At 44.7% G+C, this 18,620-nt stretch overlaps 1 protein-coding gene across 3 annotated transcripts in view; it reads right to left on the reverse strand.

Moving 5' to 3' along the window:
- Nucleotides 1–227: 227 nt before the first annotated feature.
- Nucleotides 228–18,620, reverse strand: part of UBE2F (ubiquitin conjugating enzyme E2 F (putative)) — a 66,723-nt gene continuing 48,330 nt past the window's right edge. Inside the window, exons 10-11 of one of the 3 annotated variants that reach the window (XM_083841430.1) lie at nt 7,245–7,314; nt 228–1,543 (exon numbers count right to left, since the gene is read on the reverse strand). In XM_083841430.1, coding sequence (XP_083697556.1) covers nt 1,527–1,543; nt 7,245–7,314 — 87 coding nt within the window. In that variant the 3' untranslated portion in view covers nt 228–1,526. The other 2 variants (XM_083841429.1, XM_083841431.1) reach the window with 2 other exon arrangements.

Consider the following 18,620-nt stretch of genomic DNA (forward strand, 5'->3'; position numbering starts at 1 on the left):
GCCCAACGAGCGTGGAGTTTCTCCCCTTGTGCTGTAGGAGGGAAGGTAACAGTGGTACGAGGGTGCAAGGAGCACCTGCAGTAAAGGAAATCGGTGTTTTCGACAGAAGCCTTCTGCCTTTGTGAGCGAAAATGCAATGCTGCGATGTGCTTCCCAGCCTTTCTGTGGGAGCTGTTCACAGGGATAACAATCAGGCAGTGCCCGGGCGCTACACAACACACGCTTGCTCCGTAGGAAACCACACGAACATTTATTTCTATGGTTCATCTATTTATAAAAGCATTTCGCTCCGTGGTGGGAGCTCGGGGCACCGCAGACGGCAGCACGGGAACGCCAAACGCCCTCGGCCTGGACTCCGAAGTGATTCCTGAGGTTCGTGCTACTCTTCTCGGGAGGAGCTCTGCTTCCGCATCCTCTGACCAGGTGTGGGACGTACAGCTTACTTACAGAAAAGGCAATTACAGCGTAATATCCTTCCAAATTACCAAAAAAAGCCAGGCGCACAGGAGTGTTTAAGAGAGGGTGCAGCGCGGTATTACTCTTAGATGCGTTATTAGTCACTCGCTTTGGGTGCAGGAGGTTGAGGGATGCAATCAGGTGCTCTCCAGATAATGGTGCCTGAATTTACTTTCATCAGATCCAACAGCGCCTGATGCGCCCTCACCACATCCAGATCTGAAAGCCAAAGGCAGATTTCTTAAACAAAAAATCTCCCTTTTGTTACATTTTCACAGAAATATATATATAATATATATATAATTTTACTAATACTACACATTTACTTAAGTTACGGATTAGCCTATATTTCTTTTAACTACTTCACACAATGAATAGAAACAAACAAACAAAAAAAAAATACTGTAGCCCAAACAGGAGCCGGAAATAACATAAAAATCCCAAACTCGTGACAAAGATGGACTTACATTAAATATAATCAGAATTTCAATACCAGAGCTAGAGTTTTGTTTAGGGCTTGCACTCAGGCAAGCTCTCGGCCTGACTTCACTAACTCTTGGAAAAAGCTCCCATTGTTTTTGCTCATCAAAGGCAACAGTATTGTGATTTGGTTCACAGGAGACTATTTTATTGCCAACTCGAAGTGTTCCAAAAACACACCACCTTCTTTCTTTTTTCTTTTTTTCCCCCCAAACTATGCAAGAGTTAAAAAAAAGTGTGTAATTACAATTTCAATAGTGATTTCTTGTAACTTCTCAAGCATATCTCATCAACAGGATATACAGTACAGTTCAGAGGAGTAAACATTTTAAAAGTAAGCAAACAACTTTTTTTTTCAACCAACATACACAATTTCTTGCTGTATTTATGCTGAACTCTCCTTTTAACATGGACAAGTTATGAAGTTAGTTTTCTTCTTCGGTACAACATGGACACAGGACTAGTACAATCCGGGCTGGTTTTCTTGTTGGTGTTGTTGAAGTTAAGGACAACTCTGCAGCATGGAAACCGTGGTCCTGCCATCCATCCCCCTTCATCATCTCGCGTAGCGCTTAATGTAATCTTCAACTTTATTTCGGAAGTCCTCCTAGAGGGAAGCAGAGGCAGAATTACCACGGGAGAGCCAGAGAGGGACTAAATGAGGACTGTGGTGGCAGTGAATTCACAGGGTAGCACCAGTGTGGTGCCGTTTCCATCCCACCTACTCAAGCCAATGGCTGCAGCTCTCCTCCAGAGCCTGCACGTGTTTCAGCTCCGGTGCATAATTGAGCGAGATCAGTCACTGCCTTTTTGTCATCTGTCACAGCCTAGAAAATTAAAGTTTCATAATCCAAGTCCCTTTTGTTAAGAGCATAAAGAAGGTGAGCACCACGATACGCGCTATGGCTTTGGAATGTCAGTGCTAGGAAGTTCTGAGAAGCGGCGAGCGGTCACTGCTAGGGTGAAGCTCTTCTTAAAGACAGGCAGGGAGCTGCCTTCCCCTGCACTGGTGTGCAGTAACCCACCCTGAAACTGTATATAGCACAATAATTAAAAAGGGAACAAACTGTCAAAGCTTAAATGAACCCAGAAGATAATGTTGCCTACTTCTACAGCAACATCGCAGCAGCTTTGAACATTTCCTCTGCAATGCCTCGCTTTTCTGCTGGTGGGTGCTTTCTGCCAGAAAAAAAGTCAGGTTATCTCATGGCTACGGTCCCAAATAAAAGGCTCAGAGAAGAATTACACCCCATCAGAAATGCTGTCCACGAGTTTGTTTTCCAATTAGCAAAGTGCATCAGAGACATCCACAAACTATCTGCGAAGTGCTCCAAGTCTCCAAGAAGTGTGAAGCACAGCTAAAGGCCAAAACCACCGCAGACAAGGAATCAAACCTATAAACACGCATTAGGGAAAAAAACCACCCCAAACAGCTCCCCTCAAGAGGCACAGATGTGTGCTTTGGCTGAAACAGAAGCAGACAGCACGAGCTACAAGCACCCGTTCCAGGAGATCACCCCGAGATGCCTGACAGCTCGGCACCAGGACCCCAGGCGCAGCGAGGACGGCCGTGAGGGCTGCGTGCCACCAGGGAGCAGGGCTGCACGAGCCCCTTTCCTCCTGAGATGCCCAGGAGATGGGCGACCTGCACTTCTTCGGAGAAAGGAGCACCATGGTGTGATGCAGCATCTGCTGAAGGTAGTATCAGGGTAATGTCTTAGCTGCACGCACACCTGCCTCCATGCCTGCAGACATTAAGTGTGCAAAGAAACCAGTGCTGGAGAGCTGATGCCTTCTTTGCTTTAAATAAGATGTTGTGCATCAGCCAACGTCAATCCTCTGACAACACTTCGGATAGCTGAGTAGCACACTCAAGTGTTTCTGAAGTAACTACTCATAAACAGCTCGTCTTGGAGCGGTCCCCGGGTCTCAGGCTGTCTGCAGCACGAGAAATCTCCTGACGCCTCGAGTCTGTTAAAATATCACGTAGCCAAAAATAAGTGGCACTTTGAACTTGTTTTCAGCTCTGCTAAGTTGCGGACTACCTTGATGCAAAGCAGAATAATTACTCATGATGGCACATCACGCTGGAAACCTTGGCTGGGTGTGATGGGCATCCTCAGCACTACAGGCTGATCCCTCGCCGCAGCACAAGGCACAAGGCCAAGAAATACCAGCAGACATGTAATAGAGCCAGCTGCATCTTTCCTGGACCCACAACACCCGCAGGCAGCTCAGGAGCGCTCTCCGTGCTCCCACCAGCACCTTTTTGTGGTTCCCAAAAGGAAAGCTGGGCTCTCTGAAACGACTTCCCGGGAGCAGCACTTGCTGCCTGTGGACGTGGCTGCTGACAGGAGGCTCTCGTTACGGGGCTGCAGCGCCGCCTTCACACGCCATATGGCCCAGCAGCTCCTGATTAGCTGTGCGCGCCTCTCTGCGTGCACATCTGTCTGTGTGCGGTACTCAATAACCAGCAGCACAGAATTGCGTACTGTGCATCACGACGAGGCACGGCGCAGCTGCCCCCGTGTCACCGGGGCTGTCTGGGCTCTCTGGGATCCACAAGTCCAGCTCTGCAGGTGCTCAGCTCTCAAACCCATGTAGGAGAAGAAACCGTCTAAAACTGGAGATTGTACACCGCTTTGGAGCACACCTAGAGCAGCTTTGCCCCGAGCTGCAGGGAGTTCAGAGGGGTACGTGAGCACGACGGGTCCTGGGGGAACGTGCGAGCAGTGCTGCAAGAAGTATTTGCTGCATGAGTAATGCTCACCGAATCACCACTTCATCTGCTGAAAATCCCTCTGGGACAATCAATCAATCGAAGGGAGATTCAAAATGAATTGCTAGATGAAGAGTACGTAACAGACATAGACTCGTACAACATAGTTCACAATATCATTTTGCTGAAAACTGGGTTACAGCACGGACTGTGTAGTGCAACGCAGATCCCACCCAACTTCTCCTACACGTATTTAAACAAAGAAGTTTAGCCAGTAAACTTTAAGAAAATAACATATTTTTAGTTGACAATCTGGCCAACAGTATCAGTTTCAAACATCTACAGATTTCACAATTTTCATTTGTACTCTACGTTCCTACTAGATAGCACGAAGCGTGCGGTGATTTGCATTAAGAAAATAGGAAAAACAACTCCTTGTCTAATTACGTCTAGGTAAAAGTTATATGGACTGATGTATTACTAACACAATTTACCGCAGCCTCAACTGATGAGCTTCCTGTCTTGAAGATATCCCTCACTGAAATGAGATGAATTCCTAAAGCTATGGCACCTCTAGAAGCTGTTACTGCAGCGTACTGCACTGAGGGCATGAACAACCTCAGTAGCTGGCCAGAGCAGGACCTCGGAGCAAATGACACATATTATTATTATTATAGGATTACAGGAACAAAAGGAAAACAGCCATCCCCAAGCCCCAGAGGAGAATTACAGCCCACAACGTGTAAAAGCGTACTGAAGCACGCTTCAGAACTAGGAACCTTTTGGAAAAACGATGACCTGATTTGGCATCTCTACGAGCGGCTGTGTCTTCTTCCAACGTGCTCTACAGCACCGAGCTGTACTGATTAATGGCTCTCCTATTATTAAGTTTTTAATTGGGGAAAAAATCTGTTCAAGTACCCAAAGCAAACACAATAAATACTTCAATGCAAGTACCGACAGCAACCAGAGAAGCTTGCAGCTTGCTGAAAAAAAATGTAAAACTCAGATTCTTTTTTACGATGAACCTGCATAATAAAACAAAGCAATTGAGCTCCTTATCCCTCCTAATGTACCTACTAGGAGTACCCCTTCACACAGTGCAGTAGTTGGCAAAACTTTTCTTCTTCCTACTAACGTTGACTTTGTTTTCTACCCTCAAGGAGGCTCTTCCACCCTCCTTGGGGTGCGTTAGCACGGCTGGAGGCCGTGCTGCCCAGCTCCTGCAGGAAAATGCACAGCTTACCGCCTCTGGGGTGACTGCAATGACTTGAGTAGGTTGAATTGCTATTTCTGATCCACCTTCACATCATTTAGATTTACAATTCTGGAAAATCCAAACTGAGACCAAGAAGTAAACGATCACAAAAATACTCAATTGCTCCTGCCCTTCCCTCCTTTGCATAAAACAAGCACTGAAATATTAACAAGAAGCCACCATTTTAACAGAAAATTATTTTAATCCAAAGTTTATCACCAGGTTTATATCCCAAATGATTTCTCTCAGGTCCTTCTGTTTTTACTTAAAGTGCATTTTAGTCCAAAAAAAGGGTCTTTGTGTGCCAGTAACCAAGCAACAGCCAGATGACATTACTCAGCCCTGTGTGAAGTTTTGGGAGGAGGATATAATCATCAGGTAGATTCACCCATTAGCCCTACGAAACATATTTAAAACGACCTTCCCTTTCTGTTCCACCTTGAGGGAAATAATGAGTATTCACGCCCACCAGCCCCCACACACCCACTCCCAGTTAGAGAGGAGCTGAATGAAACCTTTGAGCAACTCGAAGATCTCACGTACGAGGCACGCTTCCAATTCACACCCCTACCTTGCTATGATTTCCTCATCACTGGTATATTTAACTCAGCTTCAACACCATTTTGAGTATTTTCTGAGCTCTCTAATTACATTTTAGTTCCATAAAGAAAGGCTCAGAGAAAAAAGGGAGGGTGGAAAACCTGACCATAAGCATCTCCTCCAGACTCCCACGGCTAACAGACCCAGCCCTGACAGCATCAACCTTTGGGCACTTTTCCCAAAATCGTTGTACTGACAGGCAGGTTACAGAATCGACGTGCAAAGTGGCAGTGACCTACCTGCCTGCTGGAAGGAAAAAGGGAAAAAGCGTTCTCTGAAGCTGTCAGAAGAGGAAAGGGCTGTGGAGTAGAAGGCAGAACGTGAAAGCTGCTGGGGCAGCCAGGGATAACTACATCTCAGTCCCGTTTGTGCAAAGGTGATAGGGCCAAAAACGTTGAGGAGGGCTATGCAGAAAAATCATGCCCTGGATCAGAAGCGATGCAGGTCCTGACATTCCTGCCAATTCTGCCCTTTGACTCGTAGAGCAGCTTGGCTGGAGGCAGATGGAGAGAGCTCAGTTCCGTGGCTATTGCCACTGCTCGTTTGTAGGGCTGGGGCTCACCCCTACCTGCATTCAGCACCCAGTAGAGGAAGGTCCAAGAGCCCCGCAGCCATTCTCACTTTATCTCAGGAGTGGAGACTTGTGTGAGTCCTCTGTTGTGTGGCTGCAGTGCTAAATGACTCGAGTCCTGCCCTGACTGTGACTGAGCAGCTTACAGGTTCACCTGGGCTGCTGAAGATGAGGAAAACCTCCAGGGTCTGCTCCAAGTCGCTTCTGAGCGGCCACAGGCAAGCCTACACTTCCACTGGTGCGCACTGTCCTGTTGGAAAGGGCTACAGAGAGAGAAGCCCTACGAGAAAATCACCTAAATCACCCCAATTACACTGCTGCTACAAACACGCTTCCACCCCTGAGGATGCCACACGTCCCCAGGAGAGGAAATGTATCCCTGAGGTCTGAGGTCTTAACGGATAAATTACCACGGCAGAGGAAATCAGAGTAGTCTGGGGCCGTTGAGGGAGTTTTTGCAAGTCATGCCCCATCTGAGACGTGCCCTGGGCAAGCAAACCTCACCAGGCTGGTGAGCGCACGGGGCTCGGCGCAGGCACTTCTCCTTTGCATTCGACAACGTGCTGTCTGCTCACGTTTTAAAGCCGTGCTTTTTTCCTAAAGAATCCAAAACAAAAGTTTCCTTTTCAGCCACTTATTTGCCTAAAGCACGTAAATCAAAAGCTTTAAGACATCTGCATTTCTTTCACATTTCTGTCATTACCTCCAGTCAAACCATCTGCAAAAGCTTAATCAACTTCAGTGAACCAGAAAGAGGCTCCATCCATAACCAAAGTGTTAGGAAAGATGGACAATGGTTCCTATAAATATTTCTAGCTTTCCAAAAGTAACTTTTTTTTTCCTATTTACATCTGCTAGCACAATTAGCAGATGTGCTGTTGCTCATTTGCACATGCTGCTTAATGCGCTTTATGCTCAGTGGGAAAAGGCTTCGAGGCTGTAACATGGGCAGCATAAAATGGTGGGGAAATCCAAGAAAAAAAAAAACACAGTGCAAATCTCTAAATGAGTGAATGCTACAGAAAAACAAAATGTTTGTCCTACTGCGGCTGCCGCAATTCCAAGAAGAACAACAAATACCAAGCAGGGTGGTCGGTTGTGCAAAGGAAGCAAAGGATTTGCTGCAATAAATATGGAGATAAATAAATGTAATGACTCACGGGGTGAGATTCTTATGAAGAGATGCTTTTGGACTGGGGTGGTACCGTTGTTCTTATTAGAGCAGCTCGGCTGTAATCAAAGAGCAATAAAAGCCCAACAACAAGAATTAAAGATGTGGTTTTCTGGGGGAAATCTCAAGTGTTCAGCCCTCTTAGGGCTAAATTCTTTTCCGACCTGTAAATCTTGGAAAGCAAAGGCTACGCTCTAATGCAGAAGACCAGGTTCATCTCTTGTGAAGCCTGTCCTGCTGCTTAACAACTTCCCACCCCTCAATGTGATGTCCCCAGCAAACCGTGCCTGCTGGAGTCCTGTAGTTTGCAACAAACATCACAACAACGAGAACGCCTCGGAGCCAGCTCTGATTTCCTCCCTAGCTCCAAATCCCTGCAAGTCTTCAGCTAATGCAGAAGTGCTGGTGTTTGCCATAAGCTTGCACTACCTTAGCAAATATTAGTGAGAAAGTCTTGATGCAACATGAGCTGAATCAGTTAAAAGTGCTTTGGGATTCGTTACAAACAGAGGGGAAAAAAGTTGGCCTCCACGTAAGATTACAGGTTTGTCAGGCCAAAGGTGAACATATACTTCAAATCCTCAGATACACTTGTGGGTGTATTTAATTAGAGCAATCCTTCAACGTCTCACAACCTCTCTTAGAAAACATTGGGAAACAGATACCCAGTTCAGCATCCAAGAATAAATGCGAGCTTCTTATTTTACTTGAAGGAGGTTAAAAAACCCTCACGCTTTTATCACGTCACAGCTTTGTACTGTTAGAAATAAGCAGCGCTGTTGCTGAAGAAAATGTTCAGGACCAGCTACTTCCTATTAGCAAGAGAGATTTCAGGATGTCAAGGCTGGTGCAGGGCTATCAATTTAAACAAGGGAGTGAGGTTAAGTGGAAAACCTCATACCAGACAACGGACAAAGCCAGATCCCAGGCCAAGAGAAGCTCAAACACGAGTACATAAAGCAGCGCAGCAAGGACAGGAGCATGCTAATCTAAGCAACACATCGACTCAAATATTCTGCAATGCAAACAACTAAAAAAACGAGGGCCTGATAATGCCATCTTGAAGCAAACATAATGAGAGCAGAATCTGGGCATGCCTCCCCTTGTTAGCTGCAACAATACCCCTGTCTGGACACGCACTGAACAGACTTTCTGCTGCCTGCCCTTCCTTGAGCCAATTGCATCAATTGAGCTGTTGACAAAGTCCAGCACTGAACCAGCTAAAGATAAAAACATACCGACCTGTGTCCTAAATTCTTGGACACCGATGAACACACAAATCAAAAGGCTGGGGAGTTCCTGGAGGCACGGATCTATTTTGGTAGATCTTTCTGAGTCTCTCTGGAAGAGCAGTGGAAGAAAAGTCGGAGGATGGAGGTGGCTGTCCTAGCTCAAATCAGCTGTGTGTTTGTGCTACGAAGGCTGGCACTGAAAACAAAGGTTTAGCACTCCGTAAGAGTGTAACCTGAACACACAAACCAGCAGTTTCAGGCTCCCTGATTGCCAAGCAAAGCAATTATCCAAATGTTTAAGCCTGATGTGTCGGTATTACAAACACTGGCACAACCAGATGAGCTCCCAGATAAAATAAACAGGCACCAAGAAACCCAAAGCTGCTTAAGAAGAGACAAAAGTAGTAAAAAGGTCAAATTATAGCCTACTGATGTCCTCAAGCATTTCGTTTCCAAGACTAATTGGATCATCCTGCAGAAGGAACTGTCTGGAGAGCTGTCCAGACACACCTCAACAGGAAAAGCAGCAGCAGGAAACCAAACAAAGACAAAGGGGTTCCTGAAGTCTTGTAGTGATCGATCACCACGTTTGGCAAGACATTTCTTATGCTAATAAGTTTCATTAAGAGTATCTTATTGTTCTTACTGTTTTTGTGGGTATATAGAAGTACTCGTACCACCTCTAGTTCTTCTCTTCCATAGCTTTGTGTCCCACAGCAAACTCTTGGGCACTTTCTTTTTTTCACTGTAATTTCTTGCCAAGAAACAAGTGTGACATCACAGACTCAGCTATGATACGATACACAATTTTACAACGAAGAATTAATAACGCAGGACAAAGCCATTGACCTCTTAAGCAATCTGAATAACATACGTCTATTGTTGGTGCAACTGTCAATTACAGAATATGAGCTGTGCAAAAATCCCCCCAAAAAACAATGAGCACTGCAGTCTGATTACTGACAAATTCAAATATGGCTAAACAAGGAAAAAGCAAAAAGCAAGCAAAAACATGCAGAGCCTGTAATCAGTGTGAGGTAATGGGGCTCCCCTCGGTGTTTGAATAGCTTGTGGGTAGTTCTCCTGACCAGAATAAAGCCTCATTTAGTCAGTGTGCAAGAGTCTATTTGCAGCCCACATGCTCTTACCCACACAGCTACAGAATACCTAGCAAAGTCGAGAACGGGCTTTAAAACGTACATTCAGCAAGCAAAGATAGCCTGCAGATCCGTAGGCAGTCAGGTTTTGCTATCATTACTTCTCTCCTCCCCCCAGCACAATACAGCTTCCCCTCCTCTCTCCAGTTCCCCCATCCTCCTAGATGCAGGTGGGAGAAGGGTGAAGCTCTGCTCTGAGCTCCACGTGCTCTCACAGGCTTTCCTGGTGGCTCGCTCCCAGACCATCCTCTCTTTGTTGCTGCTGCTGATTTTCATGGAGGTTATGGGAACTGGATTTAGAGACGTTGCTGCTCTGTTGGGTTTGATGGAAATTGGAGTGCGTGTTTGAAGGGTATGAGGATTGAGGGGGAAGGGGACGGATGGATGGCACCACTGCAAAGCCCTATTCCTCTACAAAAAGACTGCCAAGCAAAGTAGTAAACACTGGGAAAATAAATTCCTGTGAGGGTGGTGGAGCACAGGAGCAGGTTGCAGTCTCCATCCTTGCAGACGCCCAGCACCCCACAGGACGCCGTCCCGGGCAGCCTTCTCCAGCTGACTCCACCATGAGCTCAGGGGCTGGATTAGATGGATCTGCAGAGGTCCCTGCCACCCTGAACAGCGCTGTGATTCTGTGAAATGCCTTCTGAAAATGCCTCGAGGATGACGTGCTGGACAACCCGTCGCTGGAGAACAAACCGCCCTCCCAACATGATTCAGAATTACGGTTTATTCGGTTACGCTGGGCAGAAGCAAGAAAGAACAAATACATACTTATACCGAGGCCTCCAACTTCAAGTCAAATTAAAAACACAAGCTCTTCATGTAACCTGCCAGCTGCCTAGCAAAATTTTCCAGCGTCTCCTCACTCATTTTAATCAGTAATCCATCATTTTATATTTCTTTAGATTGTTTTGCTGCTGTTGCAGGAATATTAGACTGACGGTCTCCAAAACAATATCCAAGGGAGAGGAAAGAGAAATCCTTCAAAAGCAATAGCAGCACTGAGGCTGGAATATACACCCAGACTGGAGTGAGGCTCCAAACAAAGGAAATTCTGTTAAAAGTCTAATTTTTAGTCTTGAGGAATGATGCAGGGAAGTGTCAGGCTTGTCAACTCAAATCCTTTACTCTCAGCTCCAGAGAAATGCTTTTGTTCTACACCTAATTGCTATTATCTCATATTCCGACGTGTTCCAGACCAGATTGTTTAGTATACGGATGAATTCCCCTCCTACCCCTACCCAGCTGTATTTTTACAGTCTGAGAAGCTTGAATCAAAAAATTAAACTTTAAGTGCCGTGCAATTCTGCATCTCTCCCCACTTAAAATAACTTACATTAATAATGTTGAATTGATTGCCACTGACTTTAACCACACTAGAGAGAGAATTTCCTTGAAGCCAAGGAATTACAGCCAGGACTGCCTGCAGAATGCAGTGCTTACACCAGCTAGAGACGTGAGAGTTACTTACTGCTAGGGACTCAGTCTTAAGACCAATTTCCTTGCCAAACATTCTCTGTTTACCACAACAAGCACTAGATTGTGGGGGTGATGTTGCTAAGAAGTTAGAAAGTAAAGCATTAGGACAAGAGCCTTAGCTGTGAGTGCAGTCAGTGCAGCACTGGACTGATTTGAGTAACAGTCTGAAAACCACAAAAGGGAATTATTTTGCAGAAAGACTACAAAAAGTAGAAAGTCAAACTTAGTTTATAAAATAGGTTTCTTCTCCCCTTTTCCTTTTATCTTTTTTGTATAACACAAACCTTTGGCACCTGCACGAAAGATGAGCACCACATCAGAGAAAAGCAGTCTGTGCTCCTTCAGACCTGAACTTGCCAGAGCAGAGACAAAGCAGGCTGAAAAGGTTGCCTGTGGAGGAACATTACAGCAAGACATTCAAGTCAAAATTAAGGAAAGGACAAGAAAGAGAATGCAAGTTAAATGCCAGGGCATTAATTCAGGACTAAGACGGTCCAAATGAATGCCCAGCCCCTGACTGCCTTGTTGTCTTCACAGGGTGAATCATTTCCCTCTCTTCACCGTGTTCCCTCCTGCAAAGCAGCAAAAATGCGACGTGCTCTCCATCAGCATGCTTTGTTTCCACTGACGTAATGTCCTTAATAAGAGCTAGGAATTAGATCTCAAATTTAACTGTGACTTAGACTGCCCGAGCCCTTGTCACCTCTGCCACGCAGGTAGCTGTGTCCTCTTACCATGATAACGAGTCCTCAGCTTCTTCAGGGCTCTGGCAATTTGTACAGCTCCAAGTCCTGTCTCCCAGGAACTGCTCAAAATTGCATGCTGGATGGCCAAACTAAAAATATAGACATCAGATCCTGTTCTACTCGCACAAAAGCAGGCGTCAAATGCATCTACAAATTCTGCTGCAAACCAACATCCACCAAATCTATAATATTTTTCTTTAAAACCATTTCTTCAGGTTATTATTAAAAGGCACCAAAACTGACATCACTTACAGTTACTACTAATCATTATAACAAAAATGAACTCGAAGCGAAAAGCTTGGCCTGACTGCAGCCAGTGGGAAAACAAAACCAAAAACCAAAACTGCAAGCAGTGAAAAGTTAAATTTAATTCCCAAAGAAGCAAAAGAAGTCTTAAACCAAAGGATCATCCTTGTTGCTGTCTGTTAAGTCTTTCAGGACTATCTAATTATTTAAGCATTGCTGCACAGCAGACAGACATCTGTGCGTTTTCAGACAACGTGAAATAAACAGAATATTCAAAATACGTCCAAGCCTAGTTTACTGACTCTTCCTCTTATTAAATGTAATTCCCATTTATTTTTCAAGAGGGATTTCAGCTCCTGGGTTCATATGCCAATGATATTAAAGTATCAGAAGCAGCTGTTGTTTTCTACAACAAGCAGCGTACGCACTCTGGAAGCTATAAAGGGCTTGTTTTGAGCTGAGCGATATGCTAATGCCCCAGCAGCGTTCGATCATACCAGAGGTACGAGGATGGAGGCTATGGACAATTCATGCACTCCGAGGGCTGCAGACTCAGAAGCAGTAACTGATTCACAGGTTCTGCTGAATAATCACATAAATTACACAAAAAGCAATTTGCAGGTTACATGGTGAATGCCTTCACTATTGAAATACAGCTTTCTAAGCACCAGAAGAATTCAATATCCTGGCTCTACACATTTTGTTACCGAGTATTTACACTGCTGACAAGGTAGTCGGCACACCATGACAAGCTGAAGTTTGCAGACAGTTTCTGCACAAGTCTGCCAACGCTGCAATCCACAGAAAAGCCCCACTCTCTGACAAAACTTCACTCGGCAGCTGTAATCCATCCGTTTCCTCTGCTGACACCAACGCGAGGCTAAACAAGGCGGTATCTGAAGTCAACAGCAGCATGGTGCTGACAAGAGGTTTCAGGAGAATGCATTTATTGCTCGTCTGCCACTTATGCCATGTTCCATGGGTCAGTAAATGAAATTTCAGACTATTTTGACAAATGTTCAGTGTGTTTGTCTGAACCACATGCAAGCTTGGTTTTGTAGCTAGGAACACAGCAAGCGAGCTGCTGTCAGGCATCATCCCTTCGTGCTGTGCCCAAGCGAGCCACCAGCCTCCACATCCACAGGAGCTGGCAGAGGCTCAAGCTCTGGATGTGCCAACGGGCGAGTGAGGAATCACAGCCTGTAATCAAGACACATCCAGCACCACGAGGTGCTCTCAACACGGTGCTTGACTCAAGGATGCTGCTTGACTTCATTTTTTGGTGTGTGCCTACCAAAACGCTCCTACGCTGCTTCTGCGTGACAGGTGCGCCTGCATCTGTGGCTCCTCTAGTCATTTTGGAACGGGAGAGGCTGCTCTGCCTCAGTGAATCACAAATTAAATGGGACGAAGGCAGATACTCGAGCAAGCAGCACAGAGCTGTCAGTCATGAGTCTGAGGTTACTGACAAGCAGGCAGCAGGAAACAGGCTCGTAACGTGACGAGCCAGATCTCCTAACTCATGCACAATTAGCAAAATATCAGGCTATTTCCATCACCTTGGAGCTAGATATCAGATTGCCTTCTTCCAGTAACAGCAAAGTTTCATTTTGTTTTTTATCTCCATTCATTTATGCAAGATTACAGCAGGGTACGTTAACCCAACACGTCACTAACAGCTTGCTATTCCCCTCCACACTGCCATCAGCCTTTGTTCTTGCATGCAGCAGACAGGGATGAGTGGCAGGCAGTCTGCATTCTGACTTCATTACACCTCTGGGCCTTGCAGGAATCGTTGATATTTTTTCATGTGTCATGCGGAAACGGAGGAAGGACAGTTAGCTCACGGTGTTTTGTGGAACAGCTGCTACGTGATCGAGGCAAAATTAGAAGACTCATCCTGCAGAATTCGGCGTGCTCTCAATTCTGTTTTAATTGAAAGGGAAAATGATGGCATCCAGCACTTGCCACAATGAGACGCACGGTATAACTTGTGTTTTGCAAGCTAGCAGTAACGTCAAACACTAACCTGATCCTTCTGCACTGCTAGCAAATCGGTAACGATGCTTTCCCGATACTCTGAAGGTGTGAAATCACACTTTGATCATCTACATTCTGCATCCAGTTGGCTTGACAGATGAAAGTAGGGGCTTATTATTAAAACTTTTCAGCTTTGTGTTTCTGGCCATAATGTTATTAGCCAGAAATTGGAAAACAAGCTTTAAAAACGATACAAGAATGTGACCACGCTTTAACCCCCTAAAAAGAAGGTAGCTAAAACTTCAAAGCATCTAACAGCTGGGTATTTACACTGTGGGACTACAGAACGGAGCCTGGCATTTGCCTATCTGGAAAGGACTCCAATGTGTTCTGACCCCGTAGAGGTAACCGTGTAAAGCCGACCTCTTGAATTTCCACTTTGGTCCCACAAGCAGGAAAAAGCCTGCTAGGAAGAAACACAAGCACCTCACTAGCAGCAGCCAAGCCATGAACTAAACCATTTCTGCTCCAAACAAAAGCATTTCCACCCAACAGAGCTGTCAAGCTTATCCCAAAGAGGTGCAAACAATAATTTAGCGAGAAGGCTCTTCCACAAAGCCTGGCAGCAGGGACTGAAAGGCCTCCCACATCATACCGAAAGAGGAGCCAGGATGTTTAATGGGACCTGCTGTCTCTCTGTGGCAGTTCTTCCCATTGCTGCTGCAGGGGAAGAGCGCTGCCAGCTCTGGGAATGCTCTGACCCCGAGGAAGGAGCAGGTCCCTGCTCCTTGTGACTTGAAGCCCTGGGGAAGCAGTGCAAAGAAAAAGCAGGCGGGCTCCAGCATGCCTTCGGAAACGGCCGAAGCACAGGTTTTCCCTCTACACCATGTCACCAAAGTGACAGCCCAAATCACTTCTGCACGCTCCGTACCATCTCCCGACCTTTTCCACCTGCAGTGAGACAGGCACGGTGCAGTTTGGGGACTCCTCATCTCGTACAAGCATCCAGCACAACGTCCCCCTGCCTGCTTGCTCCTGCAGCACCAGCTCAAACACCTTCCCAACATAAAAATGCATTTAAAAGACAACCAGAAATGAACTTCAAGTAAATGTTTTCAAATAATCCCTCTGTTCTGAGGCTTATTTTCCAGCTGTCTTGAGCCATCACTAAGCTTCGAACATCTGAGCTTAGAAATGAAAATAGTAATTAAAATTTGACTGCTATTAACTGGAAAATTAAGATTCACGATCAGAGTTCTTCAAGTATTAGCAGCACTTTTTGCATACAAAATGTTACAGGGATGTGCTTGGGACACTGGAGAAGCTTAACCACATGTATGGCTGTGATGGGAAACTGCTGGCAAAAGGGCAGCAAGTTTGGCACAGGGAATTGGGCACAGATAATGCTAATTTAATTCACCAGTGCATTATTTTTTAAATACACAATGGGAAAAGGTATTAGAAAAAAGCAGCCTTCTAGTAAAAACCTTTTGGAGTGCATTGCTCAGACCCAAACCAACGTAGAAACAAATGTTCAGATAAAAGCAGGATATAAACTTGGGTAACACATAGCTGGTGTTTGACTTCTGGCATACCCATAAGCGCTTGACTACTTTGCAAAATAAAAACGTTTCAACTGCTTTGAATTTCTTCAAGGAACAGCAGCCATCAAAGGAACGCAGCTATTTCATACAATTTATCATAATCTGGAAAATAAAATGCTTGTTTAGAGCAATTTCTAACACTTTCCACCACATATTTATGAATAGCTGTCTTTCTGAAACGCACAGCGACAAGATGCAGCACCCACGGACCATGAAATTTTATGTAGAGTATTTTATGTCAGATAAATGTTTTATATTGAAATGTCTTTTATAAAACCTTGGTCAATCCTGGTGAGTGCTATCCAAGCAAACTGCTTTGCACGCAAATTTGCCAACAGTCACTGTAGGCGGACGTTATTTCTAATTCTCAGACTGATTTCAAGAGACTTACACTGCTAACTGGTAAATCTAGAGTAGAAAACCCAGTGAGGAACACCCCCAGGAAGGTTTTTGCTGCCAGCGAGAAACCCAATTAACTCAAAGGTGGAAGAGATGTTCCTCCAGGTCATTCAGTCTGTGCTCACGAAGAGGTGAACCAACCCAGATGCCTCAAGCTAACGCAGCAACTTACGTGTTCCCTAAAGCCAAATTTAAAATCATCAACAAGATGAAGAAGAAAAAACAAAGCAAGTCCCCAGCTTTTCAGCTGTGGGTGGGGTGCTGGAAGGTTTATTTCAACATGGAAACTCTAGTCTGAAAAAAACACAACGACCTACCATCATCCTAACAGGAGAAACTGAGCACAAAGAGCATGTAAAGACAGATGCCTTGCTCACAAAATGCCTCTGACATAAAAATATTAACCAAAAAAAGAACAACGATGACAGAGAAGCAGAGAAGCTAAATGAACGAGTTAAATGAATTAACTTGGACCAGAAGATCTGAAGAAATAAGTTTTTTTTTTTTTTTAAACCAAGCTTTAATTTTAGTTTGTGTTGCCCTTTGTCTGCTTAGAGGCTCCAAAACACCTACTGCAAGCCAGCATCATGCTTTTCATTCAGATGCATCAAATAACATTTTAAAGGGGCTGATCTTCTGATATATGAAATTACATTACTAGAAGAAAACTTGGAAGTGATCGCAAGAGATCAAGAACAATGCAAATTTGAAAACTCTGTTTCGTTTCCAATGCAGTTCTCCAGCTACACAGAAAAATGGATTTTCAAGGTAGACCTAAATCCAAATGTAATTACGCCCTTATTACATATAGGCACAGAAATAAAAAGCCGAGGGGATATGGGTACAGCTAGCCATGCCATTATTTAGGAAGAGTCTTTAGCAGGATCAAATTGGAAATTATATTTGAGGGGAAATTCAGTTTCCTATATTCCCAAATGGATGCTTGAAGATATTCTCCAACCTATCTTTGTTTTCTTACCTTTTCACTATTATTTACAGGCAGACCACTTGCTGACAACTCTCTCTTTCAAGGACCTACCTGGTTTCAGAAGATACACTTATGTCCTCTCCAGAACCTGGCCCAGGTTCTGGCACTTTGTCCTGGTTCCTGCCCAGTAGCCAGGGGAAGGCTTTGAGAAATTAAGATTGTTCTATAAAAATATTGAACTGTTTGCTATTTAAGGACTAAAAAAAAAAGCACAGAATTATGAATAGTTAAGAGGAAATTTCAGCAAAATTTGTAACCTACAACTGTCCCTAATTATCAATGGAATTTCTAATGGAATTAAGTTGGCATGCTCAGTTGTGTGGACAAGATGACATTCCTCAAGTAATTCAAGGAAAACCTTCATCCCCAAAGACTCATTAGAACAACATCCAAAGGCTGCAAGCAATTCAGAGACTTTTTTTTTCAGCCTAGTTTCCTGAAGAACTGAGGCTATGAAGGGCCATTAAAATCCTAAGAGGAAACTTAAGAGGCAGCTTCAGGCTCTTTAACAGCACCAACGTTATAAATCTATCTCCACAGAAACAGTCCTGAAATAAAACTTACTCATTTTATCACTGAGAGGACTTGAACAACAACAACAACAAAAATTGCAAATGCAAAGCAGTAATGGACTTTCTTCTGTAAAAAAAAAAAAAAAAAAAGAAAACGATTTGATAGCTGTCAGCACCGCAAGCAAGTAACAGAAGGGAAAGGCTGCCCCGACACGCCTCAGCCCCAACAGCTTCTGGCCTCACACAGCCCTGCAGCAAGCACTGACCATGTTTTATTTATCTGAGGGCACAGTTCATGAAAATATGCCATTATCCCAGGTGAAAGGAGGCTGTCCCTGGTGTCTTTTGGAGGATTTTTGCCAGCGTGCTCGCACTACTGTGGTAAGAATCAGAATAATATGATTAAGACAGGAATACAAACTGTGACTGTAAGGATGATCTATTAAAGAATAAAGGCAGCCACAGAACACCAAGAATAATCCAGAGTCACGTGTGACTGCATTATGTCATATACAAATTCCAGCTCCCCCGAATTTTCCCATTAACATCCTTACAGATGCCCAACCCCTTCCCGTGGAGCAACAACCCGCTGTCTCTGAACAAATCCACCCCGGCACGTAAAGCTACCTAAACCCAGATGGACTAGACACTGCCAGTGACAACCACAACTGCCAAAATCGTGCAGCTATAATGAAAACCCACGATTTCTAAAACCTGGACTAGAACCAAATTCCTCCACACAAATCAATGCAAAATAATTCATCGTTAAAGTATCAAAACAACAGCACAAGCTTTGCGATCTAGGCATGTGAAGGCAAGGACACAATTAAAACTCCCTTCACTGACAGCATCAGAAGATGGCTAGAAAAAAGAAAAGGCAAAACGGCAAAATTAAGGCCACATTTATGTAGGGGTGTTGTGCTTCATGTTCTTTACAACCTGGCAGACAGCTGGCAAATAACACAATGCAGGTAGGGATGAGGATGCTTGGCACCTGGAGTGCCTGCTGGAAGCAGCAC

The sequence above is a fragment of the Anser anser genome (assembly GCF_964211835.1).
Source record: "Anser anser genome assembly, chromosome: 6".
Taxonomy (NCBI): Eukaryota; Metazoa; Chordata; class Aves; order Anseriformes; family Anatidae; genus Anser; species Anser anser.